This window comes from Dendrobates tinctorius, unplaced genomic scaffold (assembly GCF_039654945.1).
Source record: "Dendrobates tinctorius isolate UK_male_01 unplaced genomic scaffold, ASM3965494v1 ptg000450l, whole genome shotgun sequence".
NCBI classification, from domain to species: domain Eukaryota; kingdom Metazoa; phylum Chordata; class Amphibia; order Anura; family Dendrobatidae; genus Dendrobates; species Dendrobates tinctorius.
The window spans coordinates 613,855-639,708 of NW_027362112.1; the positions used below are offsets into that span (position 1 = coordinate 613,855).

The window sequence follows — 25,854 nt, forward strand, 5'->3', positions numbered from 1 at the left end:
CGGGATGTCGGGGTTCGGGATGTCGCGGTTCGGGATGTCGGGGTTCGGGATGTCGGGGTTCGGGATGTCGGGGTTCGGGATGTCGGGGTTCGGGATGTCGCGGTTCGGGATGTCGCGGTTCGGGATGTCGCGGTTCGGGATGTCGGGGTTCGGGATGTCGGGGTTCGGGATGTCGCGGTTCGGGATGTCGGGGTTCGGGATGTCGGGGTTCGGGATGTCGCGGTTCGGGATGTCGGGGTTCGGGATGTCGGGGTTCGGGATGTCGCGGTTCGGGATGTCGGGGTTCGGGTTGTCGCGGTTCGGGATGTCGCGGTTCGGGATGTCGGGGTTCGGGATGTCGGGGTTCGGGATGTCGGGGTTCGGGATGTCGGGGTTCGGGATGTCGGGGTTCGGGATGTCGGGGCTCTCGGAGCAGCCCGTGAAGCAGCCGCCGGTAGTGCAGGGAGCGGCGCCGCCTTCCTCCGGCCTGCAGGGGTCGCTGTGCTCTGGAGGCGCCGCCCGTCCTTTCCTCGCCGTCAGTCCCGGAAGCCTGTGATCCCGGCCTGGCTGTGCTGTGTGCGGCCGCCTCTCTCCTCCTGCGAGCGGCCTCCCGCCGCCTCCCTGTCCCGGGGCCGCGGGGCTTGAGCTCCAGACCCCCCGCCGCCGCCATGCCAGGCCCGCAGGCCGGGAGCAGAGCCCGTGTGTACGCCGACGTGAACAGCCTGAGGAGCCGCGAATACTGGGACTATGAGGCGCACATCCCGAACTGGGGGTAACCGGGGGGAGTACGGAGGGGGGCACTCACAGGAGGGGAGTACGGAGGGGGGCACTCACAGGAGGGGAGTACGGAGGGGGGCACTCACAGGAGGGGAGTACGGAGGGGGGCACTCACAGGAGGGGAGTACGGAGGGGGGCACTCACAGGAGGGGAGTACGGAGGGGGGCACTCACAGGAGGGGAGTACGGAGGGGGGCACTCACAGGAGGGGAGTACGGAGGGGGGCACTCACAGGAGGGGAGTACGGAGGGGGGCACTCAAAGGAGGGGGGGCACTCACAGGAGGGGAGTACGGAGGGGGGCACTCACAGGAGGGGAGTACGGAGGGGGGCACTCAAAGGAGGGGGGGCACTCACAGGAGGGGAGTACGGAGGGGGGCACTCACAGGAGGGGAGTACGGAGGGGGGCACTCACAGGAGGGGAGTACGGAGGGGGGCACTCACAGGAGGGGAGTACGGAGGGGGGCACTCACAGGAGGGGAGTACGGAGGGGGGCATTCACAGGAGGGGAGTACGGAGGGGGGCACTCAGAGGAGGGGGGTACGGAGGGGGGCACTCAGAGGAGGGGGGTACGGAGGGGGGGCACTCACAGGAGGGGAGTACGGAGGGGGGCACTCACAGGAGGGGAGTACGGAGGGGGGCACTCACAGGAGGGGAGTACGGAGGGGGGCACTCACAGGAGGGGGGTACGGAGGGGGGGCACTCACAGGAGGGGAGTACGGAGGGGGGCACTCACAGGAGAGGGTACGGAGGGGGGCACTCACAGGAGGGCACTCAAAGGAGGGGAGTACGGAGGGGGGGCACTCAAAGGAGGGGAGTACGGAGGGGGGCACTCAAAGGAGGGGAGTACGGAGGGGGGCACTCACAGGAGGGGAGTACGGAGGGGGGCACTCACAGGAGGGGAGTACGGAGGGGGGCACTCACAGGAGGGGGGGCACTCACAGGAGGGGAGTACGGAGGGGGGCACTCACAGGAGGGGAGTACGGAGGGGGGCACTCAAAGGAGGGGAGTACGGAGGGGGGCACTCACAGGAGGGGGGTCACTCACAGGAGGGGAGTACGGAGGGGGGGCACTCAGGAGGGGAGTACGGAGGGGGGGCACTCACAGGAGGGGAGTACGGAGGGTGGGCACTCACAGGAGGGGAGTACGGAGGGGGGCACTCACAGGAGGGGAGTACGGAGGGGGGCACTCACAGGAGGGGAGTACGGAGGGGGGCACTCACAGGAGGGGAGTACGGAGGGGGGGCACTCACAGGAGGGGAGTACGGAGGTGGGCACTCACAGGAGGGGAGTACGGAGGGGGGGCACTCACAGGAGGGGGAGGGGCACTCACAGGAGGGGAGTACGGAGGGGGTCACTCACAGGAGGGGAGTACGGAGGGGGGCACTCACAGGAGGGGAGTACGGAGGGGGGGCACTCACAGGAGGGGGAGTACGGAGGGGGGGCACTCACAGGAGGGGAGTACGGAGGGGGGCACTCACAGGAGGGGAGTACGGAGGGGGGCACTCACAGGAGGGGAGGGGCACTCACAGGAGGGGAGTACGGAGGGGGTCACTCACAGGAGGGGAGTACGGAGGGGGGCACTCACAGGAGGGGAGTACGGAGGGGGGCACTCACAGGATGGGGGCACTCACAGGAGGGGAGTACGGAGGGGGGCACTCACAGGAGGGGGGTACGGAGGGGGGCACTCACAGGAGGGGAGTACGGAGGGGGGCACTCACAGGAGGGGAGTACGGAGGGGGGCACTCACAGGAGGGGGGCACTCACAGGAGGGGAGTACGGAGGGGTGGCACTCACAGGAGGAGAGTACGGAGGGGTGGCACTCACAGGAGGGGAGTACGGCGGGGGGGCACTAGACCGGAGGGGAGTATGGAGGGGGGGCACTAGACCGGAGGGGAGTACGGAGGGGGGGGCATACTTATTGGGTTTGATCCCCAGCGGGCGTATGGCGAAGGCAACGGACTGTTGAGGGGCTGATATGGGGCCGGACACTTGCGGGATGTGGAGTAGGACATCTGTTTCTGCTCGGCATTTTCGGCGCCGCTCGTCTCCCCGGTCTTATTCCCGTTTTTTTTTTTTAATTTATTTCAGGAACCACCCGGTCTTATTCCCGTTTTTTTTTTTTAATTTATTTCAGGAACCAAGAGGATTATCAGCTGGTGCGGAAGCTCGGCCGCGGGAAATACAGCGAGGTGTTCGAGGCCATAAACATCACCAACAATGAGAGGGTAGTAGTGAAGATCTTAAAGGTGGGCACATCTTCCCCGCCCCTTATGTCTGCTACCCCCCTCTTCCGTCTAATGTCCCCTTTCCCTCTTGCTTGTACTGCCCCTCCCCTTTCCCCTCCACTTAACCCCTCCCCCTCTGGCCTGCTTCCCCTCCTCTTCTCCCTCCCTCTCGCTTTTTATTTCCCTCCCCCTCGCGCCCTCTCGCTTTTTCTTTCCCCCTCTCGCTTTTTCTTTCCCCCCTCTCGCTTTTTCTTTCCCCCCTCTCGCTTTTTCTTTCCCCCCTCTCGCTTTTTCTTTCCCCCTCTCGCTTTTTCTTCCCCCCCTCTCGCTTTTTCTTCCCCCCCTCTCGCTTTTTCTTCCCCCCCTCTCGCTTTTTCTTCCCCCCCTCCCGCTTTTTCTTCCCTCCCTCCCGCTTTTTCTTCCCCCCCCCTCGCTTTTTCTTCCCTCCCTCCCGCTTTTTCTTCCTCCCTCTCTCTTTTTCTTCCCCCCCTCCCTCTCGTTTTTTCTTCCCCCCTCCCTCCCTCTCGTTTTTTCTTCCCCCCTCCCTCCCTCTCGCTTTTCTTCCCCCCTCCCTCCCTCTCGCTTTTTCTTCCCCCCCCCCTCCCTCCCTCTCGCTTTTTCTTCCCCCCCTCCCTCCCTCTCGCTTTTTCTTCCCCCCCCTCCCTCCCTCTCGCTTTTTCTTCCCCCCCTCCCTCCCTCTCGCTTTTTCTTCCCCCCTCCTCCCTCTCGCTTTTTCTTCCCCCCCCTCCCTCCCTCTCGCTTTTTCTTCCCCCCCCTCCCTCCCTCTCGCTTTTTCTTCCCCCCCCCTCCCTCTCGCTTTTTCTTCCCCCCTCCCTCCCTCTCGCTTTTTCTTCCCCCCCTCCCTCCCTCTCGCTTTTTCTTCCCCCCCCTCCCTCTCGCTTTTTCTTCCCCCCCCTCCCTCTCGCTTTTTCTTCCCCCCCCTCCCTCCCTCTCGCTTTTTCTTCCCCCCCCTCCCTCCCTCTCGCTTTTCTTCCCCCCCTCCCTCCCTCTCGCTTTTTCTTCCCCCCCTCCCTCCCTCTCGCTTTTTCTTCCCCCCCCCTCCCTCTCGCTTTTTCTTCCCCCCCTCCCTCCCTCTCGCTTTTTCTTCCCCCCCTCCCTCCCTCCCTCTCGCTTTTTCTTCCCCCCTCCCTCCCTCCCTCTCGCTTTTTCTTCCCCCCTCCCTCCCTCTCGCTTTTTCTTCCCCCCTCCCTCCCTCTCGCTTTTTCTTCCCCCCTCCCTCCCTCTCGCTTTTTCTTCCCCCCCTCCCTCCCTCCCTCTCGCTTTTTCTTCCCCCCCTCCCTCCCTCTCGCTTTTTCTTCCCCCCCTCCCTCCCTCTCGCTTTTTCTTCCCCCCCCTCCCTCCCTCTCGCTTTTTCTTCCCCCCCTCCCTCCCTCTCGCTTTTTCTTCCCCCCCCTCCCTCCCTCTCGCTTTTTCTTCCCCCCCCTCCCTCCCTCTCGCTTTTTCTTCCCCCCCCTCCCTCCCTCTCGCTTTTTCTTCCCCCCCCTCCCTCCCTCTCGCTTTTTCTTCCCCCCTCCCTCCCTCTCGCTTTTTCTTCCCCCCCCTCCCTCCCTCTCGCTTTTTCTTCCCCCCCTCCCTCCCTCCCTCTCGCTTTTTCTTCCCCCCCTCCCTCCCTCTCGCTTTTTCTTCCCCCCCCTCCCTCCCTCTCGCTTTTTCTTCCCCCCCCTCCCTCTCGCTTTTCCCTCTCGCTTTTTCTTCCCCCCTCCCTCCCTCTCTCTCGCTTTTTCTTCCCCCCTTCCCTCCCTCCCTCTCGCTTTTTCTTCCCCCCCTCCCTCCCTCTCGCTTTTTCTTCCCCCCCTCCCTCCCTCTCGCTTTTTCTTCCCCCCCTCCCTCCCTCTCGCTTTTTCTTCCCCCCCTCCCTCCCTCTCGCTTTTTCTTCCCCCCCTCCCCCCCTCCCTCCCGCTTTTTCTTCCCCCCCCTCCCTCCCTCTCGCTTTTTCTCCCCCCCCCTCCCTCTCGCTTTTTCTTCCCCCCCCCCTCCCTCTCGCTTTTTCTTCCCCCCCCTCCCTCCCTCTCGCTTTTTCTTCCCCCCCCCCGCTTTTTCTTCCCCCCCTCCCTCCCTCTCGCTTTTTCTTCCCCCCCCCCGCTTTTTCTTCCCCCCCTCCCTCCCTCTCGCTTTTTCTTCCCCCCCTCCCTCCCTCTCGCTTTTTCTTCCCCCCCTCCCTCCCTCTCGCTTTTTCTTCCCCCCCTCCCTCTCGCTTTTTCTTCCCCCCCCTCCCTCCCTCTCGCTTTTTCTTCCCCCCCCTCCCTCCCTCTCGCTTTTTCTTCCCCCCCCTCCCTCCCTCTCTCTCGCTTATTCTTCCCCCCCCCTCCCTCTCGCTTTTTCTTCCCCCCCCTCCCTCCCTCTCGCTTTTTCTTCCCCCCCTCCCTCCCTCTCGCTTTTTCTTCCCCCCCTCCCTCCCTCTCGCTTTTTCTTCCCCCCCCTCCCTCCCTCTCGCTTTTTCTTCCCCCCCTCCCTCCCTCTCGCTTTTTCTTCCCCCCCTCCCTCCCTCTCGCTTTTTCTTCCCCCCTCCCTCCCTCTCGCTTTTTCTTCCCCCCCCCCTCCCTCTCGCTTTTTCTTCCCCCCCTCCCTCCCTCCCTCTCGCTTTTTCTTCCCCCCCCCTCTCGCTTTTTCTCCCCCCCCTCCCTCCCTCTCGCTTTTTCTTCCCCCCCCTCCCTCCCACTCGCTTTTTCTTCCCCCCCCCTCCCTCCCTCTCGCTTTTTCTTCCCCCCCCTCCCTCCCTCTCGCTTTTTCTTCCCCCCCTCCCTCCCTCTCGCTTTTTCTTCCCCCCCTCCCTCCCTCTCGCTTTTTCTTCCCCCCCCTCCCTCCCTCTCGCTTTTTCTTCCCCCCCCTCCCTCCCTCTCGCTTTTTCTTCCCCCCCTCCCTCCCTCTCGCTTTTCTTCCCCCCCCTCCCTCCCTCTCGCTTTTTCTTCCCCCCCTCCCTCCCTCTCGCTTTTTCTTCCCCCCCTCCCTCCCTCTCGCTTTTTCTTCCCCCCCCTCCCTCTCTCTCGCTTTTTCTTCCCCCCCTCCCTCTCTCTCGCTTTTTCTTCCCCCCCTCCCTCCCTCTCGCTTTTTCTTCCCCCCCTCCCTCCCTCTCGCTTTTTCTTCCCCCCCTCCCTCCCTCTCGCTTTTTCTTCCCCCCTCCCTCCCTCTCGCTTTTTCTTCCCCCCCTCCCTCCCTCTCGCTTTTTCTTCCCCCCCTCCCTCCCTCTCGCTTTTTCTTCCCCCCCTCCCTCTCGCTTTTTCTTCCCCCCCTCCCTCTCGCTTTTTCTTCCCCCCTCCCTCCCTCTCGCTTTTTCTTCCCTCCCCCCTCCCTCCCTCCTCCTCTTTTCTTCCCCCCCTCCCTCCCTCCCTCTTTTTCTTCCCCCCCCCTCCTTTTCTTCCCCCCCCTCCCTCCCTCTTTTTCTTCCCCCCCCTCCCTCCCTCTTTTTCTCCCCCCCCTCCCTCCCTCCCTCTTTTTCCCCCCCCCTCCCTCCCTCTTTTTCTCCCCCCCCCTCCCTCCCTCCCTCCCTCTTTTTCTCCCCCCCCTCCCTCCCTCCCTCCCTCTTTTTCTCCCCCCCCTCTTTTTCTCCCCCCCCCTCCCTCCCTCCCTCCCTCTTTTTCTCCCCCCCCTCCCTCCCTCCCTCTTTTTCTCCCCCCCCTCCCTCCCTCCCTCTTTTTCTCCCCCCCCTCCCTCCCTCCCTCTTTTTCTCCCCCCCTCCCTCTTTTTCTCCCCCCCCTCCCTCCCTCCCTCTTTTTCTCCCCCCCCTCCCTCCCTCCCTCTTTTTCTCCCCCCCCTCCCTCCCTCCCCTCTTTTTCTCCCCCCCCTCCCTCCCTCCCTCTTTTTCTCCCCCCCCCTCCCTCTTTTTCTCCCCCCCTCCCTCTTTTTCTCCCCCCCCTCCCTCCCTCTTTTTCTCCCCCCCCTCCCTCCCTCCCTCCCTCTTTTTCTCCCCCCCTCCCTCCCTCCCTCCCTCCCTCTTTTTCTCCCCCCCCTCCCTCCCTCCCTCTCGCTTTTTCTTCCCCCCCTCCCTCCCTCTCGCTTTTTCTTCCCCCCCTCCCTCCCTCCCTCTCGCTTTTTCTTCCCCCCCCTCCCTCTCGCTTTTTCTTCCCCCCCCTCCCTCCCTCTCGCTTTTTCTTTCCCCCCTCCCTCCCTCCCTCTCGCTTTTTCTTCCCCCCCCCCTCCCTCCCTCCCTCCCTCCCTCCCGCCCGCTTTTTCTTCCCCCCCTCCCTCCCTCCCGCCCGCTTTTTCTTCCCCCCCTCCCTCCCTCCCGCCCGCTTTTTCTTCCCCCCCCCCCTCCCCTCCCCCTCCCCTCCCCTCCCCCTCCCCTCCCGCTTTTTCTTCCCCCCCCCTCCCGCTTTTTCTTCCCCCCCCTCCCGCTTTTTCTTCCCCCCCCTCCCGCTTTTTCTTCCCCCCCTCCCGCTTTTTCTTCCCCCCCCCTCCCGCTTTTTCTTCCCCCCTCCCGCTTTTTCTTCCCCCCCCTCCCGCTTTTTCTTCCCCCCCCTCCCGCTTTTTCTTCCCCCCCCCCTCCCGCTTTTTCTTCCCCCCCCCCTCCCGCTTTTTCTTCCCCCCCCCTCCCGCTTTTTCTTCCCCCCCCCTCCCGCTTTTTCTTCCCCCCCCCTCCCGCTTTTTCTTCCCCCCCCTCCCGCTTTTTCTTCCCCCCCCCTCCCGCTTTTTCTTCCCCCCCCCTCCCGCTTTTTCTTCCCCCCCCCTCCCGCTTTTTCTTCCCCCCCCCTCCCGCTTTTTCTTCCCCCCCCTCCCGCTTTTTCTTCCCCCCCCCTCCCGCTTTTTCTTCCCCCCCCCTCCCGCTTTTTCTTCCCCCCCTCCCGCTTTTTCTTCCCCCCCCTCCCGCTTTTTCTTCCCCCCCCTCCCGCTTTTTCTTCCCCCCCCCTCCCGCTTTTTCTTCCCCCCCCCCTCCCGCTTTTTCTTCCCCCCCCTCCCGCTTTTTCTTCCCCCCCCTCCCGCTTTTTCTTCCCCCCCCTCCCGCTTTTTCTTCCCCCCCCCTCCCGCTTTTTCTTCCCCCCCCTCCCGCTTTTTCTTCCCCCCCCCTCCCGCTTTTTCTTCCCCCCCCTCCCGCTTTTTCTTCCCCCTCCCGCTTTTTCTTCCCCCTCCCGCTTTTTCTTCCCCCTCCCTCCCTCTCGCTTTTTCCCTTACCCCTCCCTCTCGCTTTTTCCCTTACCCCTCCCTTCGCTCCGTCACCTTACCCCTCCCTTCGCTCCGTCACCTTACCCCTCCCTTCGCTCCGTCACCTTACCCCTCCCTTCGCTCCGTCACCTTACCCCTCCCTTCGCTCCGTCCCCTTACCCCTCCCTTCGCTCCGTCCCCTTACCCCTCCCTTCGCTCCGTCCCCTTACCCCTCCCTTCGCTCCGTCCCCTTACCCCTCCCTTCGCTCCGTCCCCTTACCCCTCCCTTCGCTCCGTCCCCTTACCCCTCCCTTCGCTCCGTCCCCTTACCCCTCCCTTCGCTCCGTCCCCTTACCCCTCCCTTCGCTCCGTCCCCTTACCCCTCCCTTCGCTCCGTCCCCTTACCCCTCCCTTCGCTCCGTCCCCTTACCCCTCCCTTCGCTCCGTCCCCTTACCCCTCCCTTCGCTCCGTCCCCTTTCCCCCTCTCCCCGCTGATATTTGGGTTTTGCAGCCGGTGAAGAAGAAGAAGATAAAGCGGGAGGTGAAGATCCTGGAGAACCTGCGGGGAGGCACCAACATCATCCGCCTGCTGGACACCATCAAGGACCCTGTGGTGAGTCCTCCTCCATAAGTTTGTGACCCCCTTTTCTTCTGCAGAGGGGGTGGAGGAAGGATGATGGGGGTTATATTCTTCTGTTGTTCTTCCATAGTCCAAGACTCCAGCTCTGGTGTTTGAGTACATCAATAACACAGACTTCAAGGTGAGTGTGGGCTGAGCGGACAGGTCGGGGGGGACGGGCCGAGGGTCGGGGGGACGCGTTGCCCTCTGACTGTTTACTTTGCTTCTGTAGCAACTGTACCAGATCTTGACAGACTACGACATCCGCTACTACATGTACGAGCTGCTGAAGGTACGGGGGAGGCTGGCGTCAGTCCTGTCTGTACATGGGGGTCTCTATGGTCGGTCCTGTCTGTATATGGGGGGTCTCTGTTCAGTCCTGTCTGTACATGGGGGTCTCTCTATGTCAGACCTGTCTGTACACGGGGGTCTCTCTATGGTCAGACCTGTCTGTACACGGGGGTCTCTCTATGGTCGGTCCTGTCTGTACACGGGGGTCTCTCTATGGTCAGACCTGTCTGTACACCGGGGGTTCTCTATGGTCGGTCCTGTCTATACATGGGGTCTCTCTATGGTCGGTCCTGTCTGTCCATGGGGGTCTCTCTATGGTCGGTCCTGTCTGTACACCGGGGGGTTCTCTATGGTCGATCCTGTCTGTACACTGGGGGTTCTCTATGGTCGGTCCTGTCTGTACACCGGGGGTCTCTCTATGGTCGGTCCTGTCTGTACACCGGGGGTCTCTCTATGGTCGGTCCTGTCTGTACACGGGGGTTCTCTATGGTCGGTCCTGTCTGTACACCGGGGGTTCTCTATGGTCGGTCCTGTCTGTACACCAGGGGTCTCTCTATGGTCGGTCCTGTCTGTACACCAGGGGTCTCTCTATGGTCGGTCCTGTCTGTACACGGGGGTCTCTCTATGGTCGGTCCTGTCTGTACACCGGGGGTTCTCTATGGTCGGTCCTGTCTGTACACCGGGGGTTCTCTATGGTCGGTCCTGTCTGTACACCAGGAGTCTCTCTATGGTCGGTCCTGTCTGTACACCAGGAGTCTCTCTATGGTCGGTCCTGTCTGAACACCGGTGTCTCTCTATGGTCGGTCCTGTCTGTACACCGGGGTCTCTCTATGGTCGGTCCTGTCTGTACACCGGGGTCTCTATGGTCGGTCCTGTCTGTACACGGGGGTCTCTCTATGGTCGGTCCTGTCTGTACACGGGGGTCTCTCTATGGTCGGTCCTGTCTGTACACGGGGGTCTCTCTCTGGTCGGTCCTGTCTGTACACCAGGGGTCTCTCTATGGTCGGTCCTGTCTGTACACGGGGGTCTCTCTATGGGTCTGTCCTGTCTGTACACGGGGGTTCTCTATGGTCGGTCCTGTCTGTACACGGGGGTCTCTCTATGGTCGGTCCTGTCTGTACACGGGGGTCTCTCTATGGTCGGTCCTGTCTGTACACCAGGGGTCTCTCTCTGGTCGGTCCTGTCTGTACACCAGGGGTCTCTCTATGGTCGGTCCTGTCTGTACACGGGGGTCTCTCTATGGGTCGGTCCTGTCTGTACACCGGGGTCTCTCTATGGTCTGTCCTGTCTGTACACGGGGGTCTCTCTATGGGTCGGTCCTGTCTGTACACCGGGGGTTCTCTATGGTCGGTCCTGTCTGTACACGGGGGGTCTCTATGGTCGGTCCTGTCTGTACACCGGGGGTCTCTATGGTCGGTCCTGTCTGTACACGGGGGGTCTCTCTATGGTCGGTCCTGTCTGTACACCGGGGGTCTCTATGGTCGGTCCTGTACTGGATTCAGATAAGTAACCTATTATGGTCTTTTCTGGGCATGCTTTTTGCTTTTTTCCTGTGCTCTTGGGATTGATTGCACCTGTGCTATAGAAGTCCTGTATCTGATAGGGACTGTACATCACTAAGCATGCTCCGGCATTTACTAGCGGAGTGGCCGGAGCAGGTTTGTACATCGAGCTTAGGCGTCTCACATCCAGGTAGCGGAGTTCTTGGCCATCTAGCACTTTATACGGCCTGGTCTACGGGACGACTGGCTGGCGAAGAATACCTCTTACTGAGGGTCAGTGTTTTATGGGCATTTTCGGAGACAATGTTTTCACCAAGTTCAGTGAGCCATACTATGGTCCCCACCGCCTCCGTTTAGGAGCAGGCGCTCGTCTCCTCGGACATATAACCTCTACTGGCTACTCAGGTGTTTGTGTGTTTGTGATTGGGTGGTGGTAGGTTGGTTCTCTATGATTGGTCCTGTCTGTACACCGGGGGTTCTCTATGGTTGGTCCTGTCTGTACATCGGGGGTTCTGCATGGTCGGTCCTGTCTGTACACCGGGGGTCTCTATGGTTGGTCCTGTCTGTACACCGGGGGTTCTGTATGGTCGGTCCTGTCTGTACACCGGGGGTTCTGTATGGTCGGTCCTGTCTGTACACCGGGGGTTCTGTATGGTCGGTCCTGTCTGTACACCGGGGGTTCTGTATGGTCGGTCCTGTCTGTACACCGGGGGTTCTGTATGGTCGGTCCTGTCTGTACACCGGGGGTTCTGTATGGTCGGTCCTGTCTGTACACCGGGGGTTCTGTATGGTCGGTCCTGTCTGTACACCGGGGGTTCTGTATGGTCGGTCCTGTCTGTACACCGGGGGTTCTGTATGGTCGGTCCTGTCTGTACACCGGGGGTTCTGTATGGTCGGTCCTGTCTGTACACCGGGGGTTCTGTATGGTCGGTCCTGTCTGTACACCGGGGGTTCTGTATGGTCGGTCCTGTCTGTACACCGGGGGTTCTGTATGGTCAGGCCTGTCTGTACATCGGGGGTTCTGTATGGTCGGTCCTGTCTGTACACCGGGGGTTCTGTATGGTCGGTCCTGTCTGTACATCGGGGGTTCTGTATGGTCGGTCCTGTCTGTACACCGGGGGTTCTGTATGGTCGGTCCTGTCTGTACACCGGGGGTCTCTCTATGGTCGGTCCTGTCTGTACACCGGGGGTTCTCTATGGTCGGTCCTGTCTGTACACCGGGGGTTCTGTATGGTCGGTCCTGTCTGTACACCGGGGGTTCTGTATGGTCTGTCCTGTCTGTAAACCGGGGGTTCTCTATGGTCGGTCCTGTCTGTACACCGGGGGCTCTGTATGGTCGGTCCTGTCTGTACACCGGGGGTTCTCTATGGTCGGTCCTGTCTGTACAACGGGGGTTCTGTATGGTCGGTCCTGTCTGTACACTGGGGGTTCTGTATGGTCGGGCCTGTCTGTACACATGGGGGTCTGTATGGTCGGGCCTGTCTGTACACATGGGGGTCTCTATGTTCGGTCCTGTCTGTACACATGGGGGTCTTTATGGTCGGTCCTGTCTGTACACGAGGTTCTCTATGGTCAGGCCTGTCTGTACACATGGGGGTCTCTATGGTCGGCCCTGTCTGTACACTGGGGGTTCTCTATGGTCAGGCCTGTCTGTACACATGGGGGGTCTCTATGTTCGGTCCTGTCTGTACACATGGGGGTCTTTATGGTCGGTCCTGTCTGTACACGAGGTTCTCTATGGTCAGGCCTGTCTGTACACATGGGGGTCTCTATGGTCGGTCCTGTTTGTACACTCGGGGGTCTCTATGGTCGGTCCTGTCTGTACACGGGGGTCCTCTCTATGGTCGGTCCTGTCTGTACACTGGGGGTCTCTATGGTCGGTCCTGTCTGTACACATGGGGGTCTCTATGGTCGGTCCTGTCTGTACACATGGGGGTCTCTATGGTCGGTCCTGTCTGTACACTGGGGGTTCTCTATGGTCAGGCCTGTCTGTACACATGGGGGTCTCTATGGTCGGTCCTGTCTGTACACTGGGGGGTCTCTATGGTCAGGCCTGTCTGTACACTGGGGGGTCTCTGTGGTCGGTCCTATCTGTACACTGGGGGGTCTCTATGGTCGCTCCTGTCTGTATACAGGGGGTTCTCTATGGTCGGTCCTGTCTGTACACTGGGGGGTCTCTATGGTCGGTCCTGTCTGTACACCGGGGGTTCCCTATGGTCAGGCCTGTCTGTACACAGTGGTTCTCTATGGTCGGTCCTGTCTGTACACTGGGGGGTCTCTATGGTCGGTCCTGTCTGTACACCGGGGGTTCCCTATGGTCAGACCTGTCTGTACACAGGGGGTCTCTATGGTCGGGCTTGTCTCTACACCAGGGGGTCTCTATGGTCAGGCCTGTTTGTACACTCGGGGGTCTCTATGGTTGGTCCTGTCTGTACATCGGGGGTTCTCTATGGTTGGTCCTGTCTGTACAACGGGGTTCTGTATGGTTGGTCCTGTCTGTACACGGGGTTCTCTATGGTCAGTCCTGTCTGTACACCGGGGGTTCTTTATGGTTGGTCCTGTCTGTACACCGGGGGTTCTGTATGGTCGGTCCTGTCTGTACACCGGGGGTTCTGTATGGTCGGTCCTGTCTGTACACCGGGGGTTCTGTATGGTCGGTCCTGTCTGTACACCGGGGGTTCTGTATGGTCGGTCCTGTCTGTACACCGGGGGTTCTGTATGGTCGGTCCTGTCTGTACACCGGGGGTTCTGTATGGTCGGTCCTGTCTGTACACCGGGGGTTCTTTATGGTCGGTCCTGTCTGTACACCGGGGGTTCTGTATGGTCGGTCCTGTCTGTACACCGGGGGTTCTGTATGGTCGGTCCTGTCTGTACACCGGGGGTCTCTCTATGGTCGGTCCTGTCTCTACACCGGGGGTTCTCTATGGTCGGTCCTGTCTGTACACCGGGGGTTCTGTATGGTCAGTCCTGTCTGTACACCGGGGGTTCTGTATGGTTGGTCCTGTCTGTACACCGGGGGTTCTGTATGGTCTGTCCTGTCTGTAAACCGGGGGTTCTCTATGGTCGGTCCTGTCTGTACACCGGGGGCTCTGTATGGTCGGTCCTGTCTGTACACCGGGGGTTCTCTATGGTCGGTCCTGTCTGTACAACGGGGGTTCTGTATGGTCGGTCCTGTCTGTACACTGGGGGTTCTGTATGGTCGGGCCTGTCTGTACACATGGGGGTCTCTATGTTCGGTCCTGTCTGTACACATGGGGGTCTTTATGGTCGGTCCTGTCTGTACACGAGGTTCTCTATGGTCAGGCCTGTCTGTACACATGGGGGTCTCTATGGTCGGTCCTGTCTGTACACTGGGGGTTCTCTATGGTCAGGCCTGTCTGTACACATGGGGGTCTCTATGTTCGGTCCTGTCTGTACACATGGGGGTCTTTATGGTCGGTCCTGTCTGTACACGAGGTTCTCTATGGTCAGGCCTGTCTGTACACATGGGGGTCTCTATGGTCGGTCCTGTCTGTACACTGGGGGTTCTCTATGGTCAGGCCTGTCTGTACACATGGGGGTCTCTATGGTCGGTCCTGTTTGTACACTCGGAGGTCTCTATGGTCGGTCCTGTCTGTACACGGGGGTCCTCTCTATGGTCGGTCCTGTCTGTACACTGGGGGTCTCTATGGTCGGTCCTGTCTGTACACATGGGGGTCTCTATGGTCGGTCCTGTCTGTACACATGGGGGTCTCTATGGTCGGTCCTGTCTGTACACTGGGGGTTCTCTATGGTCAGGCCTGTCTGTACACATGGGGGTCTCTATGGTCGGTCCTGTCTGTACACTGGGGGGGTCTCTATGGTCAGGCCTGTCTGTACACTGGGGGGTCTCTGTGGTCGGTCCTATCTGTACACTGGGGGGTCTCTATGGTCGCTCCTGTCTGTATACAGGGGGTTCTCTATGGTCGGTCCTGTCTGTACACTGGGGGTTCTCTATGGTCAGGCCTGTCTGTACACATGGGGGTCTCTATGGTCGGTCCTGTTTGTACACTCGGAGGTCTCTATGGTTGGTCCTGTCTGTACACGGGGGTCCTCTCTATGGTCGGTCCTGTCTGTACACTGGGGGTCTCTATGGTCGGTCCTGTCTGTACACATGGGGGTCTCTATGGTCGGTCCTGTCTGTACACATGGGGGTCTCTATGGTCGGTCCTGTCTGTACACTGGGGGTTCTCTATGGTCAGGCCTGTCTGTACACATGGGGGTCTCTATGGTCGGTCCTGTCTGTACACTGGGGGGTCTCTATGGTCAGGCCTGTCTGTACACTGGGGGGTCTCTGTGGTCGGTCCTATCTGTACACTGGGGGGTCTCTATGGTCGCTCCTGTCTGTATACAGGGGGTTCTCTATGGTCGGTCCTGTCTGTACACTGGGGGGTCTCTATGGTCGGTCCTGTCTGTACACCGGGGGTTCCCTATGGTCAGGCCTGTCTGTACACAGGGGTTCTCTATGGTCGGTCCTGTCTGTACACTGGGGGGTCTCTATGGTCGGTCCTGTCTGTACACCGGGGGTTCCCTATGGTCAGACCTGTCTGTACACAGGGGGTCTCTATGGTCGGGCTTGTCTCTACACCAGGGGGTCTCTATGGTCAGGCCTGTTTGTACACTCGGGGGTCTCTATGGTTGGTCCTGTCTGTACATCGGGGGTTCTCTATGGTTGGTCCTGTCTGTACAACGGGGTTCTGTATGGTTGGTCCTGTCTGTACACGGGGTTCTCTATGGTCAGTCCTGTCTGTACACCGGGGGTTCTCTATGGTCGGTCCTGTCTGTACACCGGGAGTTCTCTATGGTCAGGCCTGTCTGTACACCGGGGGTTCTGTATGGTCGGTCCTGTCTGTACACGGGGTTCTCTATGGTCAGTCCTGTCTGTACACCGGGGGTTCTCTATGGTCGGTCCTGTCTGTACACCGGGGGTTCTGTATGGTCGGTCCTGTCTGTACACCGGGGGTTCTGTATGGTCGGTCCTGTCTGTACACCGGGGGTCTCTCTATGGTCGGTCCTGTCTGTACACCGGGGGTTCTCTATGGTCGGTCCTGTCTGTACACCGGGGGTTCTGTATGGTCGGTCCTGTCTGTACACCGGGGGTTCTGTATGGTCGGTCCTGTCTGTACACCGGGGGTCTCTCTATGGTCGGTCCTGTCTCTACACCGGGGGTTCTCTATGGTCGGTCCTGTCTGTACACATGGGGGTCTCTATGGTCGGTCCTGTCTGTACACTGGGGGTTCTCTATGGTCAGGCCTGTCTGTACACATGGGGGTCTCTATGGTCGGTCCTGTCTGTACACTGGGGGGTCTCTATGGTCAGGCCTGTCTGAACACTGGGGGGTCTCTGTGGTCGGTCCTATCTGTACACTGGGGGGTCTCTATGGTCGCTCCTGTCTGTATACAGGGGGTTCTCTATGGTCGGTCCTGTCTGTACACTGGGGGGTCTCTATGGTCGGTCCTGTCTGTACACCGGGGGTTCCCTATGGTCAGGCCTGTCTGTACACAGGGGTTCTCTATGGTCGGTCCTGTCTGTACACTGGGGGGTCTCTATGGTCGGTCCTGTCTGTACACCGGGGGTTCCCTATGGTCAGACCTGTCTGTACACAGGGGGTCTCTATGGTCGGGCTTGTCTCTACACCAGGGGGTCTCTATGGTCAGGCCTGTTTGTACACTCGGGGGTCTCTATGGTTGGTCCTGTCTGTACATCGGGGGTTCTCTATGGTTGGTCCTGTCTGTACAACGGGGTTCTGTATGGTTGGTCCTGTCTGTACACGGGGTTCTCTATGGTCAGTCCTGTCTGTACACCGGGGGTTCTCTATGGTCGGTCCTGTCTGTACACCGGGAGTTCTCTATGGTCAGGCCTGTCTGTACACCGGGGGTTCTGTATGGTCGGTCCTGTCTGTACACGGGGTTCTCTATGGTCAGTCCTGTCTGTACACCGGGGGTTCTCTATGGTCGGTCCTGTCTGTACACCGGGGGTTCTGTATGGTCGGTCCTGTCTGTACACCGGGGGTTCTGTATGGTCGGTCCTGTCTGTACACCGGGGGTCTCTCTATGGTCGGTCCTGTCTCTACACCGGGGGTTCTCTATGGTCGGTCCTGTCTGTACACCGGGGGTTCTGTATGGTCGGTCCTGTCTGTACACCGGGGGTTCTGTATGGTCGGTCCTGTCTGTACACCGGGGGTCTCTCTATGGTCGGTCCTGTCTCTACACCGGGGGTTCTCTATGGTCGGTCCTGTCTGTACACCGGGGGTTCTGTATGGTTGGTCCTGTCTGTACACCGGGGGTTCTGTATGGTCTGTCCTGTCTGTAAACCGGGGGTTCTCTATGGTCGGTCCTGTCTGTACACCGGGGGCTCTGTATGGTCGGTCCTGTCTGTACACCGGGGGTTCTCTATGGTCGGTCCTGTCTGTACAACGGGGGTTCTGTATGGTCGGTCCTGTCTGTACACATGGGGGTCTCTATGTTCGGTCCTGTCTGTACACATGGGGGTCTTTATGGTCGGTCCTGTCTGTACACGAGGTTCTCTATGGTCAGGCCTGTCTGTACACATGGGGGTCTCTATGGTCGGTCCTGTCTGTACACTGGGGGTTCTCTATGGTCAGGCCTGTCTGTACACATGGGGGTCTCTATGTTCGGTCCTGTCTGTACACATGGGGGTCTTTATGGTCGGTCCTGTCTGTACACGAGGTTCTCTATGGTCAGGCCTGTCTGTACACATGGGGGTCTCTATGGTCGGTCCTGTCTGTACACTGGGGGTTCTCTATGGTCAGGCCTGTCTGTACACATGGGGGTCTCTATGGTCGGTCCTGTTTGTACACTCGGGGGTCTCTATGGTCGGTCCTGTCTGTACACGGGGGTCCTCTCTATGGTCGGTCCTGTCTGTACACTGGGGGTCTCTATGGTCGGTCCTGTCTGTACACATGGGGGTCTCTATGGTCGGTCCTGTCTGTACACATGGGGGTCTCTATGGTCGGTCCTGTCTGTACACATGGGGGTCTCTATGGTCGGTCCTGTCTGTACACATGGGGGTCTCTATGGTCGGTCCTGTCTGTACACTGGGGGTTCTCTATGGTCAGGCCTGTCTGTACACATGGGGGTCTCTATGGTCGGTCCTGTCTGTACACTGGGGGGTCTCTATGGTCAGGCCTGTCTGTACACTGGGGGGTCTCTGTGGTCGGTCCTATCTGTACACTGGGGGGTCTCTATGGTCGCTCCTGTCTGTATACAGGGGGTTCTCTATGGTCGGTCCTGTCTGTACACTGGGGGGTCTCTATGGTCGGTCCTGTCTGTACACCGGGGGTCCTCTCTATGGTCGGTCCTGTCTGTACACAGGGGTTCTCTATGGTCGGTCCTGTCTGTACACTGGGGGGTCTCTATGGTCGGTCCTGTCTGTACACGGGGGTCCTCTCTATGGTCGGTCCTGTCTGTACACATGGGGGTCTCTATGGTCGGTCCTGTTTGTACACTCGGGGGTCTCTATGGTCGGTCCTGTCTGTACACGGGGGTCCTCTCTATGGTCGGTCCTGTCTGTACACTGGGGGTCTCTATGGTCGGTCCTGTCTGTACACATGGGGGTCTCTATGGTCGGTCCTGTCTGTACACATGGGGGTCTCTATGGTCGGTCCTGTCTGTACACATGGGGGTCTCTATGGTCGGTCCTGTCTGTACACATGGGGGTCTCTATGGTCGGTCCTGTCTGTACACTGGGGGTTCTCTATGGTCAGGCCTGTCTGTACACATGGGGGTCTCTATGGTCGGTCCTGTCTGTACACTGGGGGGTCTCTATGGTCAGGCCTGTCTGTACACTGGGGGGTCTCTGTGGTCGGTCCTATCTGTACACTGGGGGGTCTCTATGGTCGCTCCTGTCTGTATACAGGGGGTTCTCTATGGTCGGTCCTGTCTGTACACTGGGGGGTCTCTATGGTCGGTCCTGTCTGTACACCGGGGGTTCCCTATGGTCAGGCCTGTCTGTACACAGGGGTTCTCTATGGTCGGTCCTGTCTGTACACTGGGGGGTCTCTATGGTCGGTCCTGTCTGTACACCGGGGGGTTCCCTATGGTCAGACCTGTCTGTACACAGGGGGTCTCTATGGTCGGGCTTGTCTCTACACCAGGGGGTCTCTATGGTCAGGCCTGTTTGTACCCTCGGGGGTCTCTATGGTTGGTCCTGTCTGTACATCGGGGGTTCTCTATGGTTGGTCCTGTCTGTACAACGGGGTTCTGTATGGTTGGTCCTGTCTGTACACGGGGTTCTCTATGGTCAGTCCTGTCTGTACACCGGGGGTTCTCTATGGTCGGTCCTGTCTGTACACCGGGAGTTCTCTATGGTCAGGCCTGTCTGTACACATGGGGGTTCTCTATGGTCGGTCCTGTCTGTACACTGGGGGGTCTCTATGGTTGGTCCTGTCTGTACACCGGGGGTTCCCTAAGGTCAGGCCTGTCTGTAAACATGGGGGTTCTCTATGGTCGGTCCTGGCTGTACACTGGGGGTTCCCTATGGTCAGGCCTGTCTGTACACAGGGGGTCTCTATGGTCGGGCTAGTCTCTACACCGGGGGTCTATATGGTCAGGCCTGTCTGTAGTGTCTTGTCTTCTGAGTGAATGTGTCCTGGCCCCCAGCTGCGGACCCCCGGCATCTTGTGTATGTAGTCACAGGCGCTCCTTGCTCTTGCAGGCCCTCGATTACTGCCACAGTCAGGGGGTGATGCACCGAGATGTGAAGCCGCACAACGTCATGATCGATCACCAGCAGAAGAAGGTAGGGCAGGGTGTGACGGCGGCCGAGCTCCTCCACCGCTGATGGTCGTAACTGCGGCAGGTCCGCGGTCAGGATGCAACGTATACCAGCGTCACCTGCAGACACCGGCGAGGGGCAGAGCATCACTTGATGGGGCGCAGTCATGTGAGATATTAACCCTTTCTGTCTTGCAGCTCCGTCTCATAGACTGGGGACTGGCGGAGTTCTATCACCCCGCGCAGGAGTACAACGTGCGCGTCGCCTCGCGATACTTCAAGGGTCCGGAACTGCTGGTGGATTATCAGGTGAGGAGCGTCAGCGTGGGGCGCGCGTCGGTGACTCGTACCGTGCTGACACATGCTGTGCTCTGCAGATGTATGACTACAGCCTGGACATGTGGAGCCTCGGGTGCATGCTGGCCAGCATGATCTTCCGCAAGGAGCCGTTTTTCCATGGTCAGGACAATTATGACCAGGTGAGTGTGGAGCTGGGGGTCACGCTCAGATCCCCGGGGGGCTGCCACCTACAGTACTTTCATATTACTTGTATTGAGGATTATGAAAATAAGAAAGATTCATTAATGTGACAAAATACAGAAGTCAATGTTTTATCTGCTTTATGGCCTGCTGTGAACAGCTCTAAAGAGCAGACATGGCGTCAGGGCTCGGGGCGTACAAGAGGCCGCCGGGCGACAAACTTGTCTGGTCTTCAGGGGAATTGGAGCAGGCTTCATGGACCCAGATTCTAGTTATGAATATGGCGTGTTTTTGTGAACGGCGGCGATCCTGCAGTTATGGGAGACATCATAAAGTGGTGAACGTAACACACATAACTGGGCGGTCACTGCATCAGAACTACATTAATACACGTGGATGACCATATCGAAGCCATGACATTAATATCTCCCGATATCCAGAAAACTGGGGATCCCATAATGTTCTGGGACCATAGCCGCACCTTGGATATGTTTTATACACACTGTCTATCTTTTTGGATTAAATATATAAAATCTAATAGTTCTGTTCCTCTTGTTCTGTAAACCGCACCCCTGAAGCCATATGCTATCTATAACGGGGGTCCAATCGGCCTGTGTAAACAATTGGTGGGGGCAGCTAGTCCTTTTCTGTTGTTGTAGAGCTGACAGTGACCGTACCTGGTGTGTGTATGTATATAATATATACACACAGCTCTGGCAAAAATGAGCCCGCTGCACAATGTTCAGTTTCTCTGATTTTTCTCTTTATGTTTTTGAGTAAAATGTAAATTGCTCTTTTATTCTATAAACTCCGGACATCATGTCTCCGAATCTCCAAGCAATAAATTTTGTATTTATTTTCAGAACGTGAGAAATGGTCAAAAGAACAAAAAAATGCGGAGTGCTTGTAGACCTCAATGCTAAGAAACAAGTTCATAATCATTTAGAAACAACAATACTAATGTTTTACCTCTGGAAGAGTTCAGAGATCAGTATTCTGTGGAATCCCCATGATTGTTAACCCCGGCTTTCCTGCGTCTTGGCTGCTTTCCACCAGTCTCTCACACGGCTTTTGGGTGACCTTATGCTGCTCCTGGTACACACATGTCAGCAGTTCTTCTTTGTCTGATGGCTTGTGACTCTCCATCTTCCTCCTGATTACATTCCAGAGGTTCTCAGTGGGGTTCAGCTCTGGAGATCGGGCGGCCATGACAGGGATTGGATGTGATGGTCCTTCATCCACACATTGAGTGCCCTAGCTGTGTGGCATGGCGCATTGTCCTCAGAGTTGGGGAACATTGCCTGAGCAGATGGAATCAGCTGTTTTTCCAGGATAACCTTGTATGCGGCTTGATTCATACGTCCTTCACAAAGATTAACCTGCCCAATTCCAGCCTTGCTGACTCATCCCCAGATCATCACCGATCCTCCACCAAATTTCACAGTGGGTGCCAGACACTGTGGCTTGTACACCTCTCCAGGTCTCTGTCTAGCCTTTAGACGACCAGGTGTTGGGCAAAGCTGAAAATTAGACTCATCAGAGAAGATTACCTCACTCCAGTCCTCTATGGTCCAAGCCTTATGGTCTTTGGTAAACTTCAGCCTGGCTTTCCTTTGCTTATCATTGATGAAAGGCTTTTTTCTACCTTTACATGACTTGAGCCCGGCCTCTAGGAGCTTGTTACGGACTGTTCTTGCCGTGCACTTCACCCCAGCTGCCATTTGCCATTCCTTTTGTAGGTCACTTGATGTCTTCCTGCGGTTGCTGAGTGATATTCGAGTAAGATGACAGTCATCCCGGTCAGTGGAGAGTCACTTTCACCCTCTGCCGGTCTGTAGCTTTGTTGTCCCCAATTTCTGCTGCTTGACCTTGTTGTAATGGACTGCCGTCTTAGAAATTGTAAGGATGGGGACAACATGACGCTCACTGTATCCCTCTGCTAGTAAAGCCAGAACTGAGCCCTTCTTTTCCTCACTCAAGACTCTTCTTGCCACCTCCTTAGGCATGGTGAAAAGTTATTTTTTCATTCCTGTTACTTTTGGGATATCACTAGCACTTGTTTTGCCGTCCAGCTTGTCCTATTGCAGGAGGATTGTGGACACCACAGCAGGGATTTTTATACTTTCCTTTGTTACATAAGATTTGGTTCAGGTGATCACTAATCAGAAGCGCATTAAGTAGAATGAGGTGAACTCTGGTTGGAATTCAGCTGACACTGGAATGGAATGGCTGTCAGACATGGAGAGAAGCGGATCTCTATAAGGCTATGTGCCCACGTTGCGTTTTAATCCGGACACTCAAAACCGGACTCCTTCCCAGAAATCGCGCGGTTTTTTACCGTGATTATGATCGCGATTTTACCGCGATTTTCGCGTGCGATATTCAAGCACTTTCCAAGCGATTTGAAGCATCGCTTGGAAAGTGATTGACAGGTTGGTCACACTCGTCATAGTGTTTGACAAGTGTGACCAGGTTTTCACTATTGAGGCCGCCTATGCGGCATCAGGAGTAAAAGATAGAATGTTAAAAATGATAAAACAAATAAAAAATCGGGGTATATTTCAGGGCTGTGGAGTCGGAGTCGTGGAGTCGGTGCTCATTTTGGTGGAGTCGGAGTTGGAGTCGGTATAAAATGGACCGACTCCGACTCCTAAAATATATAATAAATTGGGTACAGTAATTCAATGCAGGATTTGCTGAATATTTTTTCATAGGAGTTTGGGAAAGTTATGAAATGTCCTATAAATGGCTGTTATATTCCTGATCTAAGGCTACATTCACACACAGCGTTTTTCCTGTGTTTTTTGAGGATACGTTTTTCAGCTGCAAAAGTTGATCATCTTTTTAAAAAACTGCATCACCTGAAAGGTTTTTGAGCTCATAGATAATGTTTTCAATAGCAAAAGCTGATTAGAAATCTGCTCTATCTATATATCCATTTATCCATATCTGTCTATCCATATCGTATCTGTACCAAAAAGAATGAAAACCGGGTAGTACACCAATATATATTCTGTTCTATCTAAATATCTTGATTATTGGATCATAAAAATGATTAAATGTCTGAGGTTCACATTGTACTACAATAAATTTTTCACTTAAATATAAGCAATATGTGTCGGAGTCGTGGAGTCGGAGTTGGAGTCGGAGTCGGTGTAAGGGAAATTGAGGAGTCGGAGTCGCAGGTTTGGCTTACCGACTCCACAGCCCTGGTATATTTACCTTCCGACGTCCCGCGCAGCCTCAGTGACGCTCCCGTTCCCAGCGATGCCTTGCGAGACCTGTGATGACGGAGTCTCGCGTTACTATAGCGATCTCGCGAGACTACGTCATCACAGGACCTTGCCGCAAGGCATTACTGGGAACGCTGAGGCCGGGAATGCAGCGCGGGACGCCGGAAGGTAAATATACCCCGATTTTTTTATTCTTTTTGTTACAGGGGTATGGTGCCCAGGGCCTGGAGGACAGTCTCCTCTCCTCCACACTGTGGGTACCAACCGCACATGAGACGCTTAACTTCGCACACGGTGGGCATAGCCACATGCGGGAAGCGGTTCTCATGCATTCCTATGGGTGCGGAGTCGTGGCAATTCTTTGTGATTCCGCACAGAAGAATGAGCATGCTGCGATTTTTTCCGTGATGCGATTCCGCCGCGGAGAAAAGCGCAGCATTAGCGCAGCATGTGCGGAATGCCATAGGAATGCATGGGGGGCGTAATGTACAAGTTTAAACGTTTTTGCCCCGAAAATCGCAGCAAAAACGCTTAAAAATCGCATCGTGGGCACACAGCCTAAAACACCGCAGTGGGCTCTTAATGTTTGCCAGAGCTGTGTATGTATGTGTGTGTATATATATATCTATTATATAATTGTCTAATTCTGTCTGTCTGTAATGGAAATCCCACCTCGCAGTTAGGCCGCGACCAATCAGCGACAGTTGCTTAGTCGTTGTGGCAACACGGCCGCATCGCTTATTGTACAGGCACATTACAGCCGTTAAAGGCATCACTGCTGCGTCGCTCATTACTGTACATATTCTGGAGTACATTAGGTACCAGCAGAACAGTGACTGCAGCTCTGGATGTATCTGGAGTACATTAGGTACCAGCAGAACAGTGACTGCAGCTCTGGGTGTATCTGGAGTACATTAGGTAACAGCAGAACAGTGACTGCAGCTCTGGGTGTATCTGGAGTACATTAGGTAACAGCAGAACAGTGACTGCAGCTCTGGGTGTATCTGGAGTACATTAGGTAACAGCAGAACAGTGACTGCAGCTCTGGGTGTATCTGGAGTACATTAGGTAACAGCAGAACAGTGACAGCAGCTCTGGATGTATCTGGAGTACATTAGGTAACAGCAGAACAGTGACAGCAGCTCCGGGTGTAACAGGAGTATAATACACTAGATGGTGGCCCGATTCTATCGCATCGGGTATTCTAGAGTCTCTGTTAAAATAAAAAATTGTGATATACTCACCTTCCGACGACCCCCGGACTCTGTCTCTCTCACCACGCTCCCGGCATCTTCCTGTCCCAGTAATGCTTAGCGAGACGGGCCGGAGATGACATCACTCTTGCGAGAGCGCGACGTCGTCAGCGGTGTTTCGCGCTAAGCATTACTGGGACCAGAAGATGCCGGGAGCGTGGTGAGAGGAGAGAAAGTCCGGGGGCCGTCGGGAGGTGAGTATATCACAATTTTTTATTTTAACAGAGACTATAGAATACCCGATGCGATAGAATCGGGCCACCATATATATATATTCCCTGCGTTGGCATCGGAGGTGTATGTACCATACACTCTTTGTGAATTCCCCTATATCCGGCCTAGTAGTGGAAGCAGCCGTGGTCTCGTCCATCACTCGTCAGACATGTTATTGTCCTGACTATAGGGGGCAGCGGAGTGCTGGTCTGTAACAACTCCGTAACCGCCGGGGGATATCTGCAGGATCCCCCTCTCTTCTGACTGCAGGAAAATAGCAGTTATGGCTCCGGAGAGTAAAGATGGAAAATTGCAGAGACAGAAAGGGGGCAAAGCTGTTCCGCCTCATTGTGCGCAGACGACAGCCGGGGTGTAATCGTGTGTCCCTCCCATCGGGGGACGCAGCCGCTGCTCCTGATCCTTTCATCTCTTTCTGCAGCTGGTGCGCATTGCCAAGGTGTTGGGCACTGACGAACTGTACAGCTACCTGAAGAAGTATCACATCGAGCTGGACCCGCACTTCAACGACATCCTGGGACAGTGAGTACGGAGCGCCGCACCTTGTGTCTCTGATATATGCCCTTTGGCGGCTGGGTCCCCGGCACTCACAGCGCTCTGGCGGCTGGGTCCCCGGCACTCACAGCGCTCTGGCGGCTGGGTCCCCGGCACTCACAGCGCTCTGGCGGCTGGGTCCCCGGCACTCACAGCGCTCTGGCGGCTGGGTCCCCGGCACTCACAGCGCTCTGGAGGCTGGGTCCCCGGCACTCACAGCGCTCTGGCGGCTGGGTCCCCGGCACTCACAGCGCTCTGGCGGCTGGGTCCCCGGCACTCACAGCGCTCTGGCGGCTGGGTCCCCGGCACTCACAGCGCTCTGGCGGCTGGGTCCCCGGCACTCACAGCGCTCTGGCGGCTGGGTCCCCGGCACTCACAGCGCTCTGGCGGCTGGGTCCCCGGCACTCACAGCGCTCTGGCGGCTGGGTCCCCGGCACTCACAGCGCTCTGGCGGCTGGGTCCCCGGCACTCACAGCGCTCTGGCGGCTGGGTCCCCGGCACTCACAGCGCTCTGGCGGCTGGGTCCCCGGCACTCACAGCGCTCTGGCGGCTGGGTCCCCGGCACTCACAGCGCTCTGGCGGCTGGGTCCCCGGCACTCACAGCGCTCTGGCGGCTGGGTCCATGAATCCTCTCAGTCCTTTTCTCAGACATTCATCTTCTTTCGCCTCAGACATTCCCGGAAGCGCTGGGAGAATTTCCTGCACAGTGAGAACCGGCACCTGGTGAGTGCGGAGGCCCTGGACATGCTGGACAAGTTACTTCGTTATGACCATCAACAGAGACTGACTGCCCGAGAGGCCATGGAGCACCCATACTTCTGTGAGTCATGATTACAAGTGTCCACTATGCTACTGACACCGCCACTCCTCCATCACCCTC

General features: G+C 57.5%; 1 protein-coding gene across 2 annotated transcripts in view; it reads left to right on the top strand.

Annotated features, from left to right (window-relative positions):
• Positions 1-451: 451 nt before the first annotated feature.
• Positions 452-25,854, top strand: part of CSNK2A2 (casein kinase 2 alpha 2) — a 30,217-nt gene continuing 4,814 nt past the window's right edge. For both annotated transcript variants that reach the window (XM_073564387.1, XM_073564388.1), the window contains exons 1-10: positions 452-751; positions 2,890-3,001; positions 8,590-8,691; positions 8,789-8,839; positions 8,930-8,989; positions 19,185-19,268; positions 19,442-19,552; positions 19,621-19,722; positions 24,862-24,962; positions 25,646-25,794. In XM_073564387.1, coding sequence (XP_073420488.1) covers positions 648-751; positions 2,890-3,001; positions 8,590-8,691; positions 8,789-8,839; positions 8,930-8,989; positions 19,185-19,268; positions 19,442-19,552; positions 19,621-19,722; positions 24,862-24,962; positions 25,646-25,794 — 976 coding nt within the window. In that variant the 5' untranslated portion in view covers positions 452-647. The remainder of the gene's footprint in view (positions 752-2,889; positions 3,002-8,589; positions 8,692-8,788; positions 8,840-8,929; positions 8,990-19,184; positions 19,269-19,441; positions 19,553-19,620; positions 19,723-24,861; positions 24,963-25,645; positions 25,795-25,854) is intronic.